At 37.1% G+C, this 26588-nt stretch overlaps 1 protein-coding gene across 4 annotated transcripts in view; it reads right to left on the reverse strand.

Moving 5' to 3' along the window:
* LOC129243502 (serine-rich adhesin for platelets) overlaps nucleotides 1-26588 on the reverse strand; it is a 131612-nt gene that overhangs the window by 27910 nt on the left and 77114 nt on the right. For all 4 annotated transcript variants that reach the window (XM_054880559.1, XM_054880560.1, XM_054880563.1 and 1 more), the window contains 2 exons: nucleotides 1772-2677; nucleotides 1122-1301 (listed from right to left, as the gene is read on the reverse strand). In XM_054880559.1, coding sequence (XP_054736534.1) covers nucleotides 1122-1301; nucleotides 1772-2594 — 1003 coding nt within the window. In that variant the 5' untranslated portion in view covers nucleotides 2595-2677. The remainder of the gene's footprint in view (nucleotides 1-1121; nucleotides 1302-1771; nucleotides 2678-26588) is intronic.

Raw genomic sequence — 26588 nt, forward strand, 5'->3', positions numbered from 1 at the left:
GTGCACCGCACCTTCGTAATCGAAAAAAACAATCAGCATAACCTTAATTTTTGAGCGACTTTGGCGTGGTTTTTTGGGTTGATGTACGGCCCCCTTTGAACGATTTGTACCACTCGAAAACACGTGCACGCGATAGAGCAGAGTCCCCATAGGTTGTTTGCAACATTTTTAAGGCGTCTGAAGCCGAAATTTTGTTGGAATAACAAAATTTCAAACAAATTCTTTGAATTGCCATCGTTAAATTCGAAGAACACACTCGAGCTTGACTTGTTTACAGTAGCACAGAAAACAAACTATGTGACATATCACGCTGAAATTTGCTATGTAAGCTTATAACAGTCCTACCAAAAAACAAAAAATCTATTTTTGCCATATGTCATCCGCAGACCGTTTTATTGATACCGTCTCGTTCATATTTGAGCAGAAGTTAACATGCAACATGGCACTCAATATGTTCATATTATTTTTACTTTTTAATTTACCACCGACTTATATAAATCTAAAATCAATTACAGTAGATTCTGTTTTTATGCGGTTTTGAAATAGTCCGTTTTTTTTTTAATTAAAAAATGCATGTCGATCTATCGGGAATTGTACATATAAACAAGATTCTAAACCAGCTAAGCAAAAACTCATCACAGATTATATCAAAAATGCTAACCCTACAAGTATGGAACCGCCTGCATCACCATCCAGATCAGACGTGTACATTTCCTCAAGTGACGGAAGTGATTTTACGCCAAATCCTAAACGAATGCGCAACATGCGGGTATTGTATGATTTTATTTCTGACGATGTAAATTTATTTTTCGATTCTAACGTTTCTTAAATAAATATATAATTTTCAAAAATACAATTTTTTGTTTATGCGATTTTATTTAATTATTTCAGATTCATGCGGTCTATGGAACGTATCTATAGTTATAATATGGGACTAGTACCCTTTTTTATGCGATTTTATTACATTATTTCAGATTTATGCGGTTCTTTTTGAAACGTATCTATAGTTTTACTATAGAACTGGTAGCTTTTTTATGCTGTTTTTTATGCTGTTTCTTGCGGAACGTATATACCGCATAAAAACAGAATCTACTGTATTTATAATTTTAAAACTCTCTTACCATTTCTTGTTGCACTATTGGCTACTGAGCTTGCCGTGGTAGTGGTTGTTGTTGTTGTGGTCGCTATTGTGGTCGTTGCTGTATTTGCAGTTATCGCAATGGCATTTGAAGTGAATTTCTTTTCGTCATCCAAAATGACAACAGGCACAGCGGTCACCAGTTGATAATTGGGCAAATGGCCTAAGAAGAAATCGAAAATAAATATACATGAAGCGAGTTGAACAAAAAGCGCACAGGATACAAAAAAAGAAATTGTTAAGTATTTGCGTTAAAATTATTTGTAATATTTCAGAAGGTTAAAAAAGGAAAATATATCCAAAAATAAACAGTGTTTTTTTACCACCTTCTGATTGCAACACAATTTGGAGCAATTTCTTTAAGTAAAATATGAAATTCTTCTGGGAAAAAACAGAAAATAGACAAGTATTTCTTTACGACATGCAATGCGAAACAAAAACACATTTTCGAGCCGGGTTCTTCCCTACTCTGTGATATGGGCAGATTGGCTACGTATGCATATGAAAGAATTTTCAATTCTGAAGTGTGAGTGGTCTGAAGAGCTCTACTAACTCCAAGTTTTTTTGATACATATACTAATGTGTAGAAGCAAAAATTGTGATAGTTGCAACATTTTTCAGGGTTTCACTTACCGTTTGATGCCATCAGCGAGATTGTCGAACTACTGCCACTTTTCATTGGCGTACCGCCGCCACCACCACCACCACTGCTTTTGCCACTATTTGGCGTCAATGAAATATTGTGGCAACTAGCATTTCTGCTCTTCTCGTAGATGCAACTACTTGACGACGAGGTGTTACGTTGCTGCGCCAAAGTCTGTTGTCCGAGTTTTTGGTAGTAATGTTGCACGGCAGCAATGTTGTTGCTGCTACCACCATAGTTAACTAGCAAAGTATTGCTCCTACATTTATTGCCACCACCACCACCGCCGCCAGCACTGCCATTTTGAAACAATTGCGCAGCGCTATGATGTTGCTGCTGCTGCTTCTGTTGTTGCTGTTGGTGATGATGAAGCCTTTGCAGCGCAGTGTCATTGAGTGAAGCCACCGATAGAGCTGATGGTGTTTGGCGGCCACTGCTGTTGAGGCTGCTGTAGGTGTGTGTGTAGCCAGCGCCTGTAGCAGGTGAATGAATATGTGTCGAGGCGCCACTATTGCTGATGCAGAGCACGCCTACACTGGTGGGGGTACGTGGTGTTGGCGTATGGCTAGCGCTCAGGTTCGTACAGCTAAGAATCATAACGGGCGAATCATGCAGATCGGGAAGCGAAGATGAAATGGATGTGCTGCCGGCTATGGTTTTGCTGAATTTGACGGTGCATGTTGTAGCTGTCGGCGTTGGAGTCGCCGTTTGTGAGGCGTTGCTATATTGCTGTTGGAATGGTGGGGTGATTGTGGTGTTGGTAGTAGTGCTGCCAAAAGTGTCGATCGACTTGCGTGTCTTGAAGAGACGCATAGTTTAGGCTGCTAAACGGCCAACGGTGATTAGACCAATATTGAAGTTAAGTGGATGGAGGAAACGGTGGGGAGGAGTTATCGCTGAAAAAAGAGGAAGAAAAAACATGAAATATGAGTTGAAATAATGTATATGATGTAGAAAATATTAATTGATGTAAACTTTTCATTTTGTATTGTGCTTATCTAATAGAGTTATATTTCTTTATTTATTCAGTCATAGCCCTTACTTATAGCATATTTCTATCTTTAGTTAAGGTTGGATTGAATGGCTCGCTCTAAAACAAAGATTCACATGGCCCGCGAGAGAGACCTATGGTAATGCCTTGAAAACAAAATACTTTATGTACACACTTTCTTCCGTAAAAAGACGTTCGACAACAGTTCACTGTCAGCAAAAAAATGTGTCAAAAGCCAGCGGTATTTTGTAGTCACTTGCAATTTGCATTTTATTAAAATAAAATTAAATAAACTATATAACTGCATACCCAAAATTATGCTGAAAATTTTGATTAAAAAGTTTTGAATTTTGGTAAAAATTTGTAGAATTTTGATAATATATGCATAAAGTTTGAAAAACCCATTTATTTCTTTGTTGTTATATAAAGAGTTACAATTTTATAAAAAAATATTAGACTTTAAATACACGTAAGTAAAATAGTCAAAACTGGTCTCAAAATGTCGCACAGCTATTTTGTTGCCCATGAGTGTATATTTTGACATCAGCCCTTCTTGCCAGACTGTGAATCGCATTTCAACCGCATTTCCGAGATACGTTTCACCCACACAGGAACCTATTTTGTTGAATGAATTTTGCCTCTTCCTCGTCTGTACAGATCCTACGGAACTCATTGTACAACTGACAGAGAACATCGTAGCCATACCTCTACATGTAAATACTTCAGCCAGCATGTCCAAATTGATTCAAAAATCAAAAATTATCTCACCACAAAAATTATCTCTGCCGCCATCGTGCCTGAGAACGATTTATTTCTTTTTATTCGCATTGCATTTTCACAGCACACAGCACGAAACACTTTTACCTTTTTACATTTAGCAAATAAATAAAATAATCGTAAGCAAAATTCTCATGAGAAAAAATGCTGCGCATACAACCAAGCAACAGACGTGCACAGTCATTGAACGACCTCAAACTGCATTCCCTCTGCCACTACGTTGCCTGTTTAGCTTGCACTGAGCAGTTCAAAGCCATTTTTTTGTTTCATTATTAGGTCGATTGTTCTGCACCGCAATTCGGCGGTAATGGTCAGACTGCCACAAACCACATTGGATCGTGCAACAGCCCGGCATGCCACACTATTGTGGTAAGAATTTTGCGCTGCAACATTTTTGCTGCTTTAATTTTCATTCTCAGACTACTACGTATACGAGTATGCATTTTGTTTTCTACTTATTGCATGCCGCAAGCGCCACTGTACCGCATAACGCTCCACAACAAATCCACTAGCACGTGCAATAATTTTTCTGTACTGCCGACAAGCGATTGCGACTAGGCGGCAGCTGCGTGGAATGTAGCTCTTGTTGCACGGTAGTGGAGGGAGTAGCAAGCTAACATATGCCACAAATTAAACGAGTTCTTCTCTGCCCTCCTTCGTCACCTTATCTTCCTTCCCTTAACATATTTTCTAGTTCTGACTTCATTTCAGCGCGATGCAGCTTTTATTTATCATTTATATTTATTTTTTATATTTTGAATGTAAATGAAATCATGAAGGCACACAAATCATTATGAATTTATTTCTATACAGCTACATACATACACGTGTATACATATTTAGGTACATATGAGCTAATTCTTTCACACCTATTTGCGGCTGCAGGCGTTCCCTTTCGGTCCTCTACTCGGCATTGCTGCAGTTATTTTCTGTATGTATGTGTGTGCACATGTTTGTGTAAAATCTTACTATTTGTTTCCATGCTTCGGTCACGTTGGTTAAATTGGTTTTATTGCTTTGTCAAACGGGCAAGTCCGCATTCTTTCAAAGGTTGCCAACTTCAAAGTGAATTGCCCGTAACCGAGAAGTGTTTTTTTTCTATTTTTTTTTTGCTATTGCTGTGGTCTATATTATGCATGCTGGCTTACCAGTAGGAAGATTTTCAAATACAACCAACATGAATGGCCATTGAAAGGACTCAGTACACTACAGCAGCAGTTAAATTCAACCAGAGGTCCAGACATTTATGATATTATTTTTATCTAATTTTTGGAAATGTTCACTTAAAAAATCACTAAACAAAACGAGAGAAAAATCTTGAAACCAGAAAAGTTAAGAGTGTCTGTTTTTAGCTGCATGAGAACTATCGACATCGATAACCATGGTTTGACAGCTGATGATGACAAACTGTGTTGACACTTCTGTTCAGTAATGTTTGGCAGCCGACGTAGCCGAATGGGTTGACTACCATTCGGAATTCACAGAGAGAACGTAGGTTCGAATCTCGATGAAACACCAAAATTAAGAAAAACATTTTTCTAATAGCTGTCGGCACCTCGGCAGGCCATGGCAAACCCCCGAGTGTATTTCTGCCATGAAAAAGCTCCCCATAAGAATATCTGCCGTTCGGAGTAGAGGTGCAACTGAAGGTCCCACCATTTGCGGAACAACATCAAGATGCACACCACAAATCGGAGGAAGAGCTCGGCCAAACACCCAAAAAGGGTGTACGTGCCAATTATATATACAGGTATATATAATGTTTGGAAAGTCATTGTGAATCCTTCAAGGCCACAACAACGCTTCCGAATTGTGGAAATGCACTCTAAAAAAGTAAATCTGCTCACGGAGTTTATACAGCACTGGCGGTATCATCGGTCATTATTTTTTTCGAAATGAGGAAGGAGCTGTCGTTACGGTGAGTGGCGAGCACTATTGAGCCATGCATACTGAATTTTTGTTTCCAAGAAATAATCAACTAAACACCGACCATATTTGGTTCCAACAAGTCGTAGCCGCGGCGGATATCATATTCGAAAAATAAATGCCATGAAACTATCTACCAAATTATTGTAAAAAAAAACAAAAAAAAAACAGCAGACAAGTGTTTTATCACTTTAATTTCACAAGCTCTTAAAAAACAGCCGATATAACTAGCGTTTTGAGAATTGTCTCAGGTGACATTTTTTTTTCGCTGAAGTGTCACGCATTTTCATCCATACAAAGAACATGCGCGAATTTTCTTATATGAAAGCACCATCACAGACGCAAAATTGCCAAAATTAACGGTGCCCCTTGGTACCCCCGGGCAATAAAACCGTATATCCAGAAAAAATTCTGGTTACAAATTTGAGGTTTCGATTAAGTTTTGAAAAATTGTGCACAAAGTATATATAATTTTGCAACGAAGTGTATATGAGAAGAAATCGTTGGCGTAGGAATTAATGGAGGTTAGCTCAAGTACAAAGGCTTGAGAACATCGTATTCGATGAGTATTACCTAACTCAAGTCGCAATCCGCGCCTTGTCTAGCGATGAGGCTACACATAATTAAGGGGGTCCTCTACTGTTGATAATGGCTTCCAGTAGAGATAATTGAGAATTAATACTTGCATAGGAAAACTTAACTTAAACATAACTAACTATAACTTAGCTTTAGCTATTCCCTATTTCAGGGTTTTATTTTCACTATTTTAACATTGGCTCCAGCCGTTTTTATCATTCGTGGTTCGACTTCTGTTTAGCATTAAAATCACTTTTTTTGGGAAAATTGTAATCATTGAGTGGCATAATTCAGCTCATATAAGCTCTCTTCGGGGGGAAAAAAATTCAAAAAGGCTCGGTTTCGTTATCCGAAAAAAATATGGCAAAATTTTATCAGGATATTGTAGCAGGTTAAACTCTTACGTATTCAAAACCGATCCCAACATACTCAACATACCACGCGTCTAGCAAGTGAAGATACCCCACATGATGTTAACCACCTATTCAAGTGCCCCTTAAACCCACTCATCTGACACTCATGGACACCACCCCACTATAGAGTAATTTTTCAATTTTTCAATTTTAATTTAACTTTATTTAACTGTTCCCACATTTTCAAAACTAAAAATATAAGTTTAAGTAGCCAAATTCTTAACTGAACTAGATTGTGGGAGTTTTTAGACTAAAAACGAGAATATTAATGTTCCGCATATTGTTGTAATTAAAACTTTACAAAAAGAAACGGGTTTGAAGTTAAACCGTATTTTCCTATATTTTTGGTAGTACTATTACCATTCACGCATATTTAGTTTCTGCAGGGTTTCTTACTCAACAAATTATCTTCCATAATTCATCAATTATGGCTTCTAGCTGCATGTTTCTACATACATACGTATGAATGAGTATGGCAAGTGGCTCGAGGATTTACCTTCTTCAAATCACCGCCACCTACTTTGCCACAATCAGTGCCGCAAACTCTCCCTCTCAACAGCCTATTATTCCATAGACTTGAATTGCGCGGTTTTGCAACTCAGCAATTTAAGCATTTTTACTTTTATTATTCGCACTTTTGCTTACCATTTACTTGCTGTACCTTTTTGTTGTTTTGTTGCTCCATACACACATTTTTGTAGCCACTTGCACGCAAATTGCGTTCGTTTTCCTCTTTGGCATCGCCGCAGCGCGCCAGCAATGTGGGCGTGCGCTGCAACTGGCATTTTGTTGTCGCTCTAACGCAACAAAAGCAGTTAAATACTTGACTTGCCGGGATACACGCAGCAATTGTGGCAGCGATTTACAACATTCTTTTCCCTTCTTGACTTTATTATACAATACTCATATATTTTTTATACCTATTTTCTTATAATGCGTTTTTCACTTTTTCGTTTGCCTTTTGTCTGGGTTACGTATGGAATTTTGGTTTTGGGACAGCCTATACACACAAACAAATACAAATATCTGCGTGGCATTCTGAGGTCGCTGGTGTTGGCTATTTTGGTGGCGTTGCTAGTGCCGGTGCTGGTGCTGGTTTATGGCGGCTGCGGTTTGTTATTATGGTACTATATGTTGCGTCATGCTTTTGGTATGCTGAATGTGCTCATTCACTTTACCTAGGCAGTTGGATATGTCTTTCTGTGCGTATTTTTTATTAATATTGGAAACTGAAAGTGCAGGCAGCTGCTGGTTTCATTTAACAACATTCTGGCACGAAGATGGAACTTCGGGACACAGAGAAATCTTTAAGTTGATGTCGGAGAAGTATCCATTGTTTTTGGCACTTAAGGATGACCTGATACCCACAGTTTCATTTGGAAGGAAATTTGATGTCAGATTTCCATTGCGTGAGCAATGGAGCAATCCAGAATGCATGCAGGGAGGTTTGACGGATATTTTCTTTATCGATGGGTCCAAGAATGAAATAGAGTCTGGAGCTGGATGGCACTTAAACGATAGTAATAAGTATGACTATGCTATGGGGGGAATGGCAACTGTTTTCCAAACAGAAGTTTTTGCCATCCTGAAAGTAGCCGAATGGATAATCGAGAGGAGATGGAGCGGGAAACAGATTGGAGTCTTCAGTGACAATCAGGCTGCATTGAAGGCCCTGGAGAAGCGAAGTAAACCTCAAAAATTGTTCAAGAATGTAATAAGAAGCTTAATTCTGTCGCAAGACAAAACAAGCTTGTACTTATATGGCTTCCGGAACACCCCGGTGTTCAAGGAAACGAAATTGCCGACGAATTGGCCAACCATGGATCAGCGGTGTCCCCACAGGGGTCAGGGCCAATAATCAGAGTCAGTTCCGCAGGAATCAAGAACTGGATCAGCGATTATGTAGGCAATCTACATAAAAAGCAAAGTGTTTTGTGACAAGTCCGAACAGAAAACTGTAAAACTTTCTACTAAAACTTAGAAGGAAAGACATTCGGTTGATGGTCGGCATCATTACAGGACACAATCCATGGGAAGCATATGACCACCATTGGAATCATCGAGGACCCGGTATGCCTGTCGTGCTTGGAGGAGGCGAATAGCACTGAGCACTTTCTCTGTGAGTGTCCTGCCTTTGCTAGAGCATGGCTGCGGGTATTGGGTTCCGATGTCATGAGAATGAGTAATATTCGTTCTCTAAAACTGGAGGATATTTACAGATTTGGCAAAGAATCTGGAAAATTCTCACAGGACTAACTATCTCTATCTCTGTCTCTATTCTTTCCTATCTCTTTCTCTGATACTTTTCTCCTTCCCTCCTTGACTATCCACCCCCTTTCCAGAGCTTTAAATACAATGGGCTCTTTAGCCTGAGTGTTTTAGGAGCCACCAAATCTCCTGGTGCTGCTTGGCTCGCCTTTTCAAATTTCAATTTAAATTTTTACTTTATTGACTTGTAGAGTTCTAATTAGGTTTAAAAATGTAAATCTTGTATTTATTGCAATTCAATTTTCATAATCGCAAGATTTTTTACTTTTCTAAAAAACTGTTTTCACTTCTCAAAAACTGACGTCATTATAGAAATTTTACATAAAGCCAACTTTTCTTTACTTTCTATTAATGGAATGAGGAAATTAATATAACTCTTCAAACACATAAAACTATTCCCATGCAAGAAATTGCTCAAGTATGCCATTTTATTGAAAACCTGCTGTAGCAGTCTAAAAATAAATTTACAATCCATTATTTTTTCATAATTAAATATGTAACAATTTGCATTTTAGACGCCACATGACATATTCTATGCAGCTCCTCTGTCTTACGCCCTACACTTCCGTACACACAATCGTGCATTCTGGCTTGTTCAAGCATATAAATTTGCATTTGTGTTCGTATATATGCGTGTGTCTGTGTCTGTGGATGTTATCGCATGAAGTAGCTGTAATTTAAACTTTTTTATTGCGTCTCACAGCAGCCGGTGTAACAACAATACGGTAGCCATAGCAGCAGCAATGCTGGCGATGATCATGTCGCTGGCATGCCAGACAAGCAGGCCGGATTACCAGGCTAATGGCAGAGCAGGGGGAGAGGCGAATGTGCAAGCGCAGGCAGCACAATTCTGGCAGACCACTGAGCTGCTGTTGTTGCTATCGTTAAAACTATTGTTGCTGTTGTTGTATTGACAAGTTGCTGACCTTCACTGTGAGCGCCGCCGCGCGCTATGTTGCATGCCATGGTTAATATACAGCGAAGTAGGTATATATGTATGTATGTATGTATGTAAAAAAAATACACACATATGTCTTCATATCGGATATATCTACCAAAGTAAAGCAAGTGTCCAAATGTTGTTGTCATTTTGTTGATATTAGCTGTTTTTGTTATTTTGCGTTTGTTTTTGTTATTGATATAAATTTTGTTCTTTTTGTTTTCGGTTCTGTTATTGTTGTTGCTGTTGCTGTTGCTGTTGCTATTCAACTGCAACGGCTGCAACACCTGTTTGACAAGTTACCGTTGCCAATGGCAAGCAACGCCTGGCTGGGTCGCCAGAACTGCGTATACTACTCATATTGTTGTACTTTGTATAGTGTTGTTGTGCATTTTCTCATGCTGCTGGTGCTTTTTGTTGTTTTTCTTTTGTTCAGCTTGCTGCCGGTAGTTAGTGGCAATGAGCTGAACACTGATGCCACTGCCTATATGGCGGCCGTTCGGTCAAGATAATTAAGAATCTTTAGATTTGTTTATTTTATTTCCTCCGGCTTTCCACACCGCTTTCGAATGATTATATATTGATCATTGTTGTTGTTGTAGCATGCTTATTTATTTTCGTTCTTTATATTCATTTTAAGCGCCATTCGAGTGAGTCACCCAAATTGTTGCATATTAAATCTATTCACTCAAGCCGCACACGCATTCCTAAGTTTACATGCAGGATTAAATTGCATATTTTATAATATGATTTTCATGTGTATATCTTTTGAAAATGCCCTACGCAGCACACCGCACAAAGTAAATACACTGCCGCTGAATCCTACTAATAGAGATTTCTAAAAGGGGAACAATTTTAATTAATTTAATGTATGTACTTTCGGTTTGGATGAATTCACTAAGAGCACCCCGCTTTAGCCGCAAAGAAATTTTCACGTATGAAACGTGCGACCAGTTGGCTCAGATGGTGGTGAAGAATTTCTTAGTCCAGTTTTACAGAACGTTTTGTAAAAACGTATTTTCAGTTCGGAGATTACCTAATATTTTGTAGGGCAATGTCATGACATATCAATGACGATTTGCCAGAGAAGATCGTCTAAAACTCTTCCATCACAGCACGATTAATTAGTTATTACTATTAAAAACGAACCACCCTTAGTTCCATGGGGCCCTTGCGGAGTATTTTCGTCCAAATATAATTACTTTAAATCTTCAGACACATAGACATGCGAGAGAGGAAAGAGTTGAGAATTTGGATTATCTCGTTACTTAGCCATTTCACTTCAGTTAATACCCAACGTAGCTCAATAGCGAGCTGATACAAAGCATTCTGAGCAGTAGCTTACATGCTCAAGTATGTATGTAATGCTTATCTTTATTCCTTGATATTACTTATACATGCTTTTAGATGGCATCTTTAAGAAGAACTAAATAACTGCTCCAAAAAAAACATCTCTCTGCACATATGTATTATCGCACTTAGTCGCAGCATAGGGCGAGAACTTCTGTTCTTTAGTGTGTTGATTTTTACGGACGGTTCGACTTGACCGATGCAACCTTTGGTTAACAATAGGATTTGTGACGGAATTTAAGGTGTCCAAACTCACCTTACCACCAATATAATAGCAGATACCACAATTGTTCGCATTCATTCGGACGAGATTAGTTAACGACGCCGCTGCATCTTTATTCGCTGCACTATATCTATGTCGTCGTAAAATTCACACAGATAATTGTTTCATAGCATACGATACCCCCGATACTCGTTGCCAACCTGTAAGGGTAAAAAAATCTTTCGCAGAGTCTTTCTCTCAAACACTCCAATGTACGCCTCATCGGATGTTGTCATCGTCCAAGCTTCTGCGCTATACGATAGGACCGGCATGATGAGAGCCTTATGGAGTGCTACATTGATTCGTCGAGAGAGGATTTTACTACTCAATTTCCTACTTAAACCAAAGTAGCACTTATTGGTAAGCGAGATTGTCCGTTGGATTTCAAGGCTAACATTAGTTTCGGTGTTAATGCTGGTGCCCAGATGCTTACATACAGTGAATCGATAAATTTTCGGTACAGCTTTTACAGCTTTGTTTTAAATTTTCACAGTGTGTTTTATGCTACATATTTTTGGTAAATTTTTAATGAAAATATAGTTTTTCATCCAGTATAAAAAGAATGTATAAATCAAAGTTTCAGACTTTGTCCAAAATTACCAAAAATTCATGAAATTTTCATCAGATTTTCGAAATTTTTACTAGGAATTTCAAAATTTTTATCATTGAATTCTAGTGCAGCGTGCAAGTTTGAGATTGCTCAAAATTTTTTTTGAGTTTTAATATGTTTTCTGCTGACTTTCTCTGTATTTTCTTTCTTTGAAGTGTTCAAGAACAGGAACAAGAGTATCGGTAAGAAAAAAATTAACGAGAATTTTCAGAATTTTAAGACTTGCACGTTGTTAATTACTTACTACAAAAAAATTAAAATTTCTTAGTAAACAGTTCGAATTTTGAGAAAAATTTGTGTATTTTTTTTTTGAAGTATGTTGAAATTGTTGTAGTATACATTATATTATTATTGTGCGAAACTAACAAACAAATTCTGACTAAAAAAATAAGAAAGAAATCCACTGTGCCAAAACTTTTTTGAGCCTCTGTATTTACTACATATATATATGTTGTATTTACTAGTAAATTTGTTTAAATACTCAGTTAATTATATGAACTAATTTATTTCACAATTTCTTCGTCTTCCCGAAAATCTGTATACTTATTTGCATATTTCAAAATATGCGATTACATATAAATTTGTAAGTATATGCTGCAATCCAACTCATGCAATATTCATTCGCTGTTCTTTGTGTTGTTTTTTCGTTTTTTGCTTTCCTTCTTCCCGATCCGGTTTCAGCGCTTCGCCGCTGAGGTGAGCATGCGCACAAAAATATGTTATTGTCATTACAGATCAGTGTCGACACCTGGTTAAATGAAGCAACACTAACAAATGTCGCTTTTGTGATTGCATGTTATCTTATATTACGTACTACACAGCAACCGACTTCTTCTTGCAACAACATTTGCAACACAGTGCCACATGTTGTTGGTATAGAGTTACAGGCGGTTATGGTAACGCACTTTGGCAAGGATCTGTTTTTGTCTCCCCCACATCACGCCACTCGATTGACTGCCTGCCTACCTACGTACCTGCCTGTGTGTCTTCCTGGCTGCTGTCTGACTGGTCGGACAAGCTTCATCGTTCATATAACAAAGTGCTAGAAGAGAGTTGCATCGTATATTTTGCTGCTGCTACTTTAGTGTGCTGATGTGTCTGTGTGTGTGCCGAAGTTATACATTTGCTTTTGTTACATTGTCGAGAATGTTAAGTTGTAAGGCGCACCTTTTGAGACAACAATGTCAATTTAAAATTACTACATGTGTTCATTTCTGTTTGAAACAAAAAATGGGCGCCAGTGATTAATTTTGAAAGACAAATATGCGAGTGTTGCTTACAACGTAACTAGTTAGTTTATATATTCGTAAGCGCGTACCTCCTTTGCTGGGTGTTTGGCCCCTTATTTGTGGTGTACTACCTGATGTTTTTCCTCAAATGGAGGGGCTCACAATTTTATGGCGCCTCCGTACGGCAGATGGTTTTTTAAGAGAATCTTTTTCATGGCAGAAATACGCTCAGAGGTTTACTATACCATTGCCTGCTGAGCGGCGACCGCTGTTAAAAAAAAAATTGCTTATATCATTTGATTTTTCATGCTAACTGCGAGTTTCGAACTTGAGCTCTACTGTATGATAGTCGCACACACAAACTCATTTGGCTACGGCAGCCCAAGTTTGAGTTGTAATAGATTGTTACATATATTGGTTGGGTCATCAGGGATCAGTTGATGTCAAGAATAATTTTGTTTTTGTTTAATAGATATATTTGAGTTTACAGTACAGAAATATGATAATGAAGTTGTAAAATTGTACAACCTATAAAGATGTTTGGGATATAATCTCAGTTTTCACTGAAGTATGTATGTAATGATGAACGATGTCTGAGCGATGAAAACTAATGCACAGCGAAAGCAAGCACGCAACACAATGGTAGGAGCGGATGCACAAGGACCTGTCGTCACTTGGAACGTGACGAGGCAATAGACGGGATTGTTTGGTTTAGGCCCAAACTAACAAACGGCAAGAAGAAGAAGAAGAAGAAGAAGAAGAAGAAGAAGAAGAAGAAGAAGAAGAAGAAGTCACAGTAACGTACGTTAAAACTGATAATATTTGCAGGAAGATTTTGCCCCTAGCAACTCTGCTAACTCAAAAGATATGCCTAGTACAAGTCAGCTTCGTAGTGAAGCTTTTTCCAGCAAAATGAACTTAAATTAATTGAGGCTTCCTACTAGATTAGGCAATGTTCGGTTATATTTTGCCTAATTTATACTGAGGTTGTTGATATGATTTATTGTCCTATACTACCGACATATGGACTAACATTTATTACAATATTAACTGGAATACAATACACGAAAAAGATGACCATAGGTTGACAGAAACTACGAGTAAACCGATTTTATGCAGCATGAATAGAACATAGGTATTTTGTCTGTTTCGAGCTATATCCAATAGACATATAAATAGAAAAACTTCTAATCAAATATAATTCCTTCTAAAATTTAAAAAATGCCACGCATAGTTTTTTTAGTTCTAGTTTAGTTTAGACCATTAGGTTGTGTAAAAATAAACTGTTCCCACTTTATAATTGTTTTCTTTCATAAAAATGTTTCTCTTTCGCTCCTATTGTGAACCTCTATATTAAATACCGTTCCCAATTAAAAGAGAACTGTTCCCAATTGATTTTTACCCATTTCCAGTTAAAAACAGCACTATTCTCGACATTGAATGAATTTAAATATATCTCTGATTTTTCAGAAAGCATTCTTAGAAACGAATCGAATACGAAGGAGTACTAAACGCTACTTATAATGCAATGTACTACGCAACATTGTTGCAAACATTTGTGTTCGTGCTATTTTGCGCACTTCCTACCACTTCTAGCTACTTATCATTCTGCAGGCGTTTATAATTTTTGAGTTTCGTATGAATTCTACATGCAGGACATAAAAAATACAGTCACTACTTTGAATAGTGTTGCTTGTGCATCAAAGGGTGTATGTGTATTTGTTATGTATGCGCATATGTGCATACACGCATACTCGTATTTGCATCTTGTCTACTCATCTTAATCACATACCAACTAAATCGTATCATTAGCGTTTTGTGATTTCGCAACGACTTGGCAATCGACTCTGAGCATTCAATGATCCACAGAAAGAAAAATAAACGATTAGTTACCTACCATATATGCATATGTATGCTTGTATTGTACATTTGCACTGTTGGAATGGGAGTATACGAGTATACTTATACAAGCAGACTTCATTGGTTTCAATGCTTTTCACTCCCTGTCACGATGCCATAGTACCAGTATTTGTTGTGTGTGAATGATATATGTTATTAAGCATTTCTGTTTATAACTTCTATGGAACGATGGTAGGCGAGCAAAGCAATGCAGCAGAAAATATGCACTGATAGCTATGCGCTCTTTGTTGTAGGTATGCTTTGGTAAATTCGAGCGCGCAAAGCTGATGAGCATCGAACGTTAAACAAACCAGATCAACAACAGTGGAAATTATTGACTGTTACAACAAAAGGACGTAAAGAGTGTTGTAATTTAGGCCGTTCTTTGTTACTGAATAACTTTTTTCAGTTTTTCGACTTGGCTGTCCGCTGATGGCATCATCACCATCATTAACCACAGCACAGGATGAAGAATTCTCGACGGTATCAACACACTTAACCAAGACAAAAAATATCAATAATAACAGTAGCTATTGCATGTACCAACAACTTTGTGCTTCGCATGTTGAAGATCTCAGAGATTATGATGCGGACTGATGTGATGGCATTCAAGTGGCGATTCTGTCAATTTTCTATGAAGTCGAGCACGCTTTTGCTGTTATCAGTGGCATTCTCGTGTTCCAGTTTGGCGTAACATTAGTTGCTGCTACATACAATCAAGCGAGTGCGCCGCATCGCATGATGGATGTCAGTCGCTGCTGCAGTTAAGTAAGCGCAGGCGTTCACATGCCGTTGCCATGATAAATGTTATGGCACGTACATGTAATTTTTTTAATTGCACACAACAATTTCTCAATTGATGAGTGGTAAGTAAAAATAAATGTCAACAACGCGGACAACAACAAAAGCAACAATAATAATGACAAGAGCAAAACAAAATTGCAGAAGTGGTGTTTCAACTTTTTGAACAGTAAGTGGCATGTAGTAATTTTATGGAAATAGTTGATCTGCATCCGAGGCAGTGGTTGAAGAAATGACTATTGACTGGTTTAAAAATAGTTTGTATTGAAAAGGAAAAGCGTGGGAATGAATTTAGTTGAATTCAGAAATATTTTTATATGCCATATCACTAATTTGCTAACATCAAAAACGTTTTAACCTTAGAGTGTTAATAAAGGAGGCTTCGTGAACTACAAATACAAATTTAGCAAAAGGAGTAAATGTTCTATTTTAATTATAAATAATTTCACTGATGATTTCATCCACAACTTTACTGAAGTGAATTTCCATTGCTTTTCTAACCTGAACAAAACACTGGCCCATATGCTGCAAAAATATAGTAAATGTATTTATCATTTCTAAAAAGTTAAATTGTTCCTTAAAAAAGTTAAAATTTCAATTTAGAAGGGCTTTATATGTATTTATGTATGAAATTTTGCATTTTACCTAATACTTCAGAAAACATGTATTTTTTTATCAAATACGAAGTGAGAACAGTTTAAAGTTAACTCTTGATGTCAAACTTTGCTGTTGCTTTTTGTACATATAGGGTGGGCCATGTAAAATTTGCTTTTTGAATCGGCTATAAAAGAAAAACTAATCAATATTTTTTCAAACTTTTTTTTTTATTTTGAAGATTGAACATTGTCATTTATGAATGAAAAATAATATCGTTCAAATGACTGTCACGACTGGCTTTACAGAAGGCCATTCGATCAACCCAATTTTTAAGCAAATTTTCGATTGTTTGGGCTCCAATTTCGTGAAACTTCGATTTCGTGTTTTAAAACATCAATCGTCTCTGGATGGTTCGCTTTTGTCCTTAACGGCTCCCCACAAAAAAAGTCCAACGGGCTTAAATCACAGCTCCGAGGCGGCCAATTGATATCGAAATTTCAGCTGATTATTCGGTTTTCAAAAACGGTAGCCAAAAGTTTGAGTGCAACTTTGGCAGTGTGACAAGTTGCACCATCCTGTTGAAACCAAATGTCGTCCATGTCATCCTCTTCAATTTTTGGAAACAACTTGTGGACCATGTCACGGTAACGCTCGCCATTTACTGTAACCGCGGCTCCTCGCTCATTTTCGAAAAAAAAAATAGCCCGATGATGCCGCCAGACCAAAAACCGCACCAAACAGTGACTCATTGTGGATGCATTTGCTTCACCATTCCCGTTGATGATAGTGCGACCGTGCGCTGCTTTTGCGACTTTCAGGCAATCGCAGCGCCGCTAATCAAAAATACGTAGCCGGTATATGAACGACGATCTACGGTACAACCTCCCCAATCAGCATCCGCGTAGCCAATCAGTGGGTCATTCGTCTTACGAAACACTAATCCCCTATGTGCCGAGCCAACAAGATATCTCAGAACTCTCTTCGCAGCCAACCAATGGCACATAGATGGGTTAGTTACATACTGTGCTAAACGCGATACTGTATTAGCTATGCCAGGTTTCGTTGCCACTGACAAATACATCAAACTTCCGATTAATTCTCTATAGTGATTTACTTCAGACAGCTTTTTCGAATATGGAAACTTAACATTCACTTCGGATGGCGTAATTACAGGATTGCAATCTTACATACCATATTGCTTCAACAAATTCATTACATAACCTGTTTGTCGCAAAGTGATATAATCTGCAGATTGACTTATTTCAAGTCCCAAACAATATTTCGCTTGACCCATATCTTTGATCTCAAATTCTTGCAAGAGCTGCTTCTTTACGTATTCAATGCATTTCAAACTTTTCGCTGAAATTAATAAATCGTCGACGTACACCAATAACAAGCAAAACTCATCACAGATTATACCAGAACACAAACAGGGTTCATTTTTCAATGGCTCCAATCCCATTTCAGATAGCTTTGTTCGAAGTTTAATATACCACTGGCGACCAGATTGCTTGAGGCCATATAAAGCCTTATTAAGCTTACCACCATTATGTAAGTTTGTGAGCATATTTCCAGCACATATATTATACTAATAGGACAATTATCGCTCCGTTTTGACACAATACGCTTCAGTGTCGCAGGTAACATGTCTGGAACCTTCATGAATTCGTCTTCATCTAAAGGGCCGTTGAGATAAGCTGTAACTACATCAAATTGCCAAATTTTAAAGTTAAAATGAATGGCCAATGCCAACATCAGTCGGACTGTGTCCAACCTCGCAACAGGAGCAAACGTCTCATTGTAATTCACACGGTATTTTTGACTATCACCCTTAGCTACAAGTCGTGCTTTACGCCGCTCAATTTTTCCTTCGTTTCCATACTTGTTAGTAAGCACCATTTTTTCTAAAGAAGTAAATTAATTTTTGTCGCAGGCTGTAAATATTTATATAGTATTCTCAAGAAGTAAACTCATTATTGTCGCCAGCTTACTATTGTAGTTTTTTGTATTAAAAACTGAAGACAGTTGAAAATTTATATAACCATTATTTCCGCACGCAAAGTGTTTGGTTTTCAGAAGTTTATTTTCTACTCAAAAAAAAAAAAAAAACTGAGAGCTTAAGTCACTCTAAACGTATAATAACGATTTCTTCTCTTCGCATTTCTACCGACATCTATAGACATTCCAACATGGACTTACATCCTCATTGCTTTTGCTTTGATTTCTAGTTGCCAAACATGTCTAATAAGTGTTTAACCTTAAGTGCTGCCCCTGCGTGTGTATGCCCCTGGAGTATTGCATTTTTATTGTATTCTTTTCTAATTTATGTGCAATAACTTATTGTTGTTTTGTGTTTTCGTTGCAGGGGTACATGTGTTACGTTGCTCTCTTCATTAGTTGCAATGGCAAATCAAGCAGCAATCACTGGAAATGAAATAGCCAGCCACAAAGTGGCCGAACGTAAGGGGTGGGAAAGCAACGTAATCACAAATAGCTCTGACAACTACGCACGAAATAAGTGCGCAGACAACACATGTTGCATGCAACATTAGTCGCAGCGACAATGTGGCAGTGACAGCAAATGGTGTGGCAGCAGCAAAAGCGTGCAAACATTTTCCTTGGAAAATTACGCCAGCCAATTTATGTTGCAAGTCATGTGCAGCAGCATAGTTACCCGTGTGTGCGTTTGTGTATGCAATGAAGACGCTTTTGGTTGATAACTCCATTTGTGGCGAAAACGTGCGCACGCGCATACGTCACTCGTCCACCGAATGCTCGTATGGGTATTTCGCGCGAAAATCACAAACAAGGAGCGACCAGTGCGCTACTGTCACTACCACAACAACAATACAAAAAATGCCCAACAAGAACAAATGCCACAAAAGATATAAAAACAAACATAAAACTAGCAAACACAATTGGCATTAGACACAAAACGCACGTGTTGCAATGTAGACAACTACTGCAATTGGCGGCCATTAGCGCGGCTGCCGCTTGCGGCACTAAGCGTGCTTAATTGTTGTTGTTCCGTTGCCACGGGCGCTGCTGCAGCGTTTTTAGCCAAAATCGGTAAATTGTTTTGCGGAGCGCACAGGACTTAACAAATGCAATTCCCACCTACTTCACCCTCTGCGAGTTGGCTGGCTGCTGCCTTTCGACGGCTGTCTTGTCAAAATTGCCGATGGCCAGTTGCTTAAGTGATTTACAAATATGGGCTGACAGCGGTGAGAGTTGCATACAAATATTAGCAAGTAGGCAGTTACTACAAAAAAGCAAAAACAAAAGTTGGAGAAATGCGGTTAGACATAGTAAGTGAAATTGTGACACTGTGAGAAATTTTTAACACTTACTTAGGCGTACGAAATTGAAGGCGGCGATTAATTAAACCGAAAGTATTTCAGGAGCAAAGGAAAAATAATAATATTAATTTATATTTAGTAAAGTAAAACATAGGTATACTATTCTCAACTACTATTTAAAAGTACTATGAAATCGATGGAGCGCAGATTTTGCACATTTTTGAAATTTAAAATATTTTATGTGCATGAAAAAATTATTTCATGTGATGTTTGGCTATTGCTTAAACTAAAACTAAAAAACTTAAGTAAAAAAAGTATATCCAAAAGTGGGAACAGTTTGTTTTTGATATTATGCACCTTTTGCTAAATAAATAAATAAAAACCTTTCATATCAGCTTAAAATATTTTATTTAAATTAAAAAAGAGTATATTAAAAGGTGTGGACAGTTTGTTTTTGATAATATGCAGCTATTATTTAAATAAAAACCTATATTACTAGCTAAACAAATTTTATTTTAATTAAAAATAATTATATTCGAAAGTGAGAACAGTTTGTTTTTGATGTTATGCAGCTTTAACTAGTAAAATAGCATGGTTTTCCTTTTGAAAAGGGGAATACTACAATGGAACAAACTGTTCTCATTGTATGGGAACAGAAGTGGGCTCTTTGTGCTGCTTTGATTACAAACGCATTGGTATTTTAATAGCAAAGTACATTGAATTCAGTTTGAATAAACTGTTCCCATAATGAGAACACTTTATTTAAAAGGAAACTTGACTTTAAAGTCTGTATTATTATTATATAATTTTGTTCAGTAACATTAAGCGCGTGTAGCAATGATTCTCTCCATAAAAGACACTATGTTACTGTACATTGTGTTGTATATACATACACACATACACATAACTTTGTGTACGTTACCGCATTTGCAACATAAAAAGGCAAGCTGTTCAAGTGTTTGTTGCCGCTGCCACAGCAAAAACACTACAATTCTAAATGCCACAACACCTGCAACGGAAAAAAACCAACAACTTTAAACAACTCAATGCTGCTAACTTGAATAAATACCGATACCGAGCAACAACAGTTACCACATAATAATAGCATTAACAGATGTTCGCGAATGTTTAGGTCAAGCGCTATATGGCGAACAACAGCGACAGCGGGAACGGCAACGGCAAGAACAAAAACAGCGGCCGTAACAAATGTTGATGGCATGTAATGCTTTGACAACTAAAATGGGGAGAAAAAAACTTGCAAAAAAATGTGGCGAAAAAATTACGGGAACAACTAAATGATGGTTAAGAAATGCGCTTACAATAGCGACGTCAGAAAGAGCTTCATACAACACTACAGCAATATAAACGAACAGTTAAAGAGTGAGTTAACAACACAACAACATTTAAAGCAACAGTTGTTACCAACTGGACGGTTGAATGCTTGGAAAATTTAAAAAAAAAATTGTTGCTGGAATAACTGGGCGTTTTAGTGTTTCTTGGAGCTTGTATTATTATTATTGTTGCTATAGCTACGATGCATGGTGTCAATGTACTTCAATTGGATGTTTGTTATTTTCTTCCAATAAGGGCTGGTCGAATGGAGGGGAAGCAAACTTAAACAATCACTGTAGTATTACGGGCTATACACTCCTAGACTTATTGGCTCCCCACAGTTCTCACACTCAGTTAGTACTATAAGTATATCTTTGTTTACTCGAAATGAGTGGCTGAGTTAGGTAAGATTGTGCCTAGGATGACTAGGTCGATTCTTGGTTCAGTTATTAAACATGAGATGAACGAATTTAGTTGAAAAGGTTTTTTATTGTAGTATAAACAAAAGTAGTATAGGTATAACCACCGTAGAGGGAGAAAAATGAACCAATTCAGCATAGCCGTAATTAGTGGTCTATTGTATAGCCATAATAAGTGAAAGCCTTCAAAGTCATGAAGGCCAATTTCAGACAGAAAAAGAAGAATACTCTTTTAAAAGTTAATAAATTTGCAATAAAGTGGCATAAAAAATCACTGGAACGATGGCGTATTCACACGAGTTCCCTCTAAAGGAAGTATCAAGGTGATTATATGGATAGAGATAACAGGCAAAGGTATTAAATCTACTCAAACTCAGCTGGTGTGATTGTGAGTGATTTAACAGGTTCGTAACTTGAATAATTAAAGAAGATACGTCCAGAGCGATGCGCCTTCTCGGAGCAGTCAGAGATGGCATTAACAACGGGGTCTTTGAAGTAGAGTTTGAGATTTTCTCATACACGCCAACACAACCCAACTTAATCTATTCTAAACTAGCTGACCCAGTGAACTTTGTTCCGCCCTAGAGGCAATAAAAAAGCAGATTTTTGGTTTTATTAAGTTAATTTTTTTATTAATCAAGTATTTCAATGAAGCTTTAATAGATTGCACTCTTCAGTTAAGCACGACATTTTTTGTTTTATTATCAGGTGCAAGAACAAACAACGCAGATGGTTTTCCGACCCATGAACATGCCACATATAATTGACCATGTGAGAAACATTGATTTTCTAGATTCAGACCACAAACTTTCAAGGATTGGACTTGTGATTTGTGAATGGTTATGGCGAATGCAAGACGGATAGGAAATTGAAGGATCATCGGGATCATCGGAATGAGAACTTCTTCACCTTCGAATTTTCCTTTGAGTATCGTCGCGTAAATCACATTGTTTATCAATTTATTTACCACCAAACACGTACCGTTGCAAAGTTTTGGTGGGCTTATGTTTCGAAGCATAGTAATCATGCATGCGGAGCCAACGTTTAGGCGTAAATTGTGCGACGGTAAGCCAGGCACATCCAAGGAGTTTAAGAATTCAATTGGATAGTTGGTGGCTTCATCTTCATTTGTTACACAGTCAATGAATTTGAATGAATGCATTGTTCCAATGATATCATTTTGAATTATGTAGTTTAGGTCATCTACATCTTTATTCTTAGCCGCTAAAACTGCTCGCTCACTCAACCATTCATTATTTTTGTAGTTATTAATGATGTTTGGGAGTACTTTATTGATAAGTTCGTCTTTCGATGAGACAAAGTTGCAGAAATTCTGAGGAAATGAAATCAATCCTTTCGATTCGTCGACAAGTACTCGACCATTACCGATAGTCAGTAATTGCTCAGAGAAATCTTTAGTAGATGTAATATATCATTAAGTAATGCAACTCTCATGTTTGTTATCAGCTGAAGTTTCTTCACATAGCGCCATAGATTTGATGATTTGAAGCAAGCGTTTATTTCGTCAGTAGCCGTTGATCTTGGAATTACTGGCAGTGTTTGGCGGAATAATGGTAATATCACTCTTCCACTAAGGCAGCACAATCCGGGCGTTTCTCCGGAAAACTTCAATGCGCCACAATACTCGCAAATAACGTTCATTGGCCCAATGCAAACGCTAGGATGCAAGCAGTAATCAGTGTTGCAATCATATCGAAACGCTGCTCGATTCAAATCAGCACTTGATTATTCTCTTCTTGGGCTTTGAAAATGATCTACTTGTTGATCTCTGTTATTCGCTCGACGACTTCGCATTGCCAACCGATCCGTTTCACGGGCTGCCTTGCTTTGCTCTTGTGATTGAGAAGCACGAAGTCGAGCCATACTAACGCGGCGCTCTTCACGGGCAATTCCTTGTGCTTCGTCAGTCGTTTCATTCGCAATGTTTCGTATCCTTCTTGCATTACGGCTTTGTCGGGAAAGATTCGATCGTCTTGGTCGCTGCATTGATAATGATGATTCAAAGAGAATACAAATTACTGCGATTATATATTTCTGACAAAATTTATAAATATTATCAAATTTTCTACTTAACCATAGACAAAATTACGATTAGTTATCATTTGCGTTTTGTTATTTCATATCAGATGCGTTTTTGTTATACCACATTTTATAGTGACTTCACGGAAACGCGTTCGAATGGGATCAAAAGTATCCTATGTCCGTCTCCTGGTTCTAAGCTACCTCTCCACCAATTTTCAGTTAAATCGGTTCAGCCGTTCTCGAGTTATAAATAGTGTAACTAACATGACTTTCTTTTATATATATAGATTTGTCGCTTTTTTTTACGATGCCACGCCAGAATTTTTTAGCCTTTTGCCTTTTTTAACACTGATGTTGATATAGTAGAATGAGAGGCAGCTGGCCAAATCAAGTCTTAAGAGTAGGCGATAGAATGTAATTCACGGCAGTATTAGCGTTTTGTTACTTCGGCGGCCACGAATATGAAGGTTAAAAATAATAGTTTGGTTGAAAAAAAATGGTTTGAGAGATAATGTGCAGAACTTCTTATCATTTCTTTTCTCTAAGAGTATAAAAGTTATTGTTTTGAAGCCTACTAGCTTAGAAAAATCTGTTGTTTTAGCTGCACATGCCCATGCAATGGTTTGTTCTTTTTTGTTCAAATTTGCTTTAAAATTGCGGTCTTAAATATATTTAAAAAAGGGAAAATTTTAGTGAATATTCGACTTGAAAGTAAATCTTTTGTAATAATAGCGGCGGTTATCTACTTGTTGTGGTCATTATTATACTTTTCCAAATATAAATGTGTTTGCGTGAGTCCATTATTTATGAAACTTTTGCCGCAATACCATTTAGGTAATTAGCTCTGTTTTTGTCGCATTGCTGCTTGTGTGTGGCCTATTTTACTTCTTTTTTTACAACATCTCAGTAGGCTCACACAGCTGCGACAAGCAAAATATTATGAAAATGAGCTCAGAAGTATGCAGGGATGATCAGATGTACAATATACGCAAGTGCATATACATACATACATATGAACGCTTGCATGCCTGTATATTCATTGTGTCATAATGATCGATGGTGTATGACTAAATGATGTGGCTTTGCAGCCACTAGTTGTTGTTTTGATGCTGTTACCAGACAATTATGCAGAATGCGGCAATTGAAGCAGCTACAAAAACATACTAATACATGCACATAGCAGCCAGGTAGGCAACTACAGAGCGCACCACTGAAACAACAACGAAAATGCCAACGGGCGGCAAAAAGTTTAAATTGTTGTTGCTGCCATGCTTGCAGGCGTACATGTACGTACGTTCGTGCATTTGTTCGACTACCTTGCATGCCTCAAACACTTGTTGCGCACTTCGTTGTTGTTTTGCACATCGCTAGCTGTGATTGGTTTACGCAGCTGAACGCATCTGAGTTGATTAACTTGTAATATTTGTTTGCTTATGTATTTCTATTTTTATTAACACGATTTTATTAGCTTTTATTTTTTCAAAATTTTTTTATTTGTTATTGTTTTTGCAAAAATGTTAAACATTAACGCTGATTGTTATGCAATTATAAACAACACTAAAGCAAATGCATGCATGTAAGCAGTAAATAATGATTATTAGGCGTCTTCGCCACCCTGCACAACCATCAACGGATGACACCCACAACTATAAAAGACTTAAGGCACAAACCTGTTGAGTTCAAGTGGGTTAGCTTAATGGTTTGCCGCTAGGCGTTATCGAGTAGTTTTTATATTATTGCGCAAAAATTATTTGTTGTTTTTTAATCATTTCTCTCTTTTTTGTTTTTTTTTTGTTTTATTATTTTTTGTGATTGTTATTACTACATAAGCGCAGCGCATACATATGTACATTAGTGCAGATCGATTTAAGCACACATTTAATAGAAAAAATTCTACAAAATCATGCGACGTAAATAAAAATTTCGATGTTAAAGTTTAAACTCAAACAATAGTTGAAAAAATCAATAAAATTATGAAAAAAATATGTGAAAACAGCCCGTACTTCAGTTATTATAACATTTCTAACGCTCTTTGCTTATACCACGAAAGAGTTAGGCAACATTTTAAAAGTGATTGATACGAAAAAATATCCATCTTCATGCGGATGGCACCTGATTTAAGAGTGAAACATTTTATGTATCGCATTTCTATGTCCAAAGCGCAGCAGAATAATGCATAGTCGAAATTAGTTCTTCGTCTCGAAAGCATGATTTTGCACTTACGCGATTTGTGACCATAGATATATGTAGAAGATTGTTAAATAAACTATATGAAGCTTCTCAAATGCTAGAAGAAGAACAAAACTCTATGGACTTGATGGGTCGGAAAGGAAAAGCGCAAATTTCACAAGATAAACAATTTACATATTTAACGAGTACAGAGGGAATTATAAAAAAGAATGTCTTTTTACACATATTAGGTATGTACATTAGGATGCCTCACCAAAAAAGTTGAAATTTTTTCAAGAGAATTATATTATGAAATTTATTATATTTAAAGACTTCCCCTAAAAATAAAAATATTAAGATTTACGATAGCTAAGCCGATTTGAAAATACCTCAAAAAATTTAAGTTTTTATAAATTAAATTCGATTTTTTTTATAGTTTTTCACACAAATCGCCCCAAGTGATAGAAAAATGTATGCTGTAAAAGGTCTGTATAAAAATCGGCTCAACTCGCGTGAATCTTAATATTTTTCAAAAATATTTTGGCACTAGACATAAAATATAACAAATATTATAATTACGATGAAGAACATTACTGTTGTTTTGTTTGTTTTTGGTATGGATTGTGCTGCATCCTAATGTACGGAGATACATATGCTTTTCCCTTCTACTTATAGTTATTAAAAATGTTCGATTTGTTGTTGCTTTTTTGTTTGTAATGATTGGCATTAAAGTGCTTGTCTGCCAATTATTTTTGATTTTACTTGATGTTTCGCTGTTGTTGCAACTGAGCGATTGCTTTGTAAGTGGTTTTTATTGCTATGCTTCTTTGCATTTATATGTTATTTTCTAGTGCTGTGATTTCTGTTGTCTGCCACTGACATGTTAATTGTATATTGTTTGCCGGC

The sequence above is a fragment of the Anastrepha obliqua genome, chromosome 4 (assembly GCF_027943255.1).
Source record: "Anastrepha obliqua isolate idAnaObli1 chromosome 4, idAnaObli1_1.0, whole genome shotgun sequence".
In the NCBI taxonomy this organism is placed as follows: domain Eukaryota; kingdom Metazoa; phylum Arthropoda; class Insecta; order Diptera; family Tephritidae; genus Anastrepha; species Anastrepha obliqua.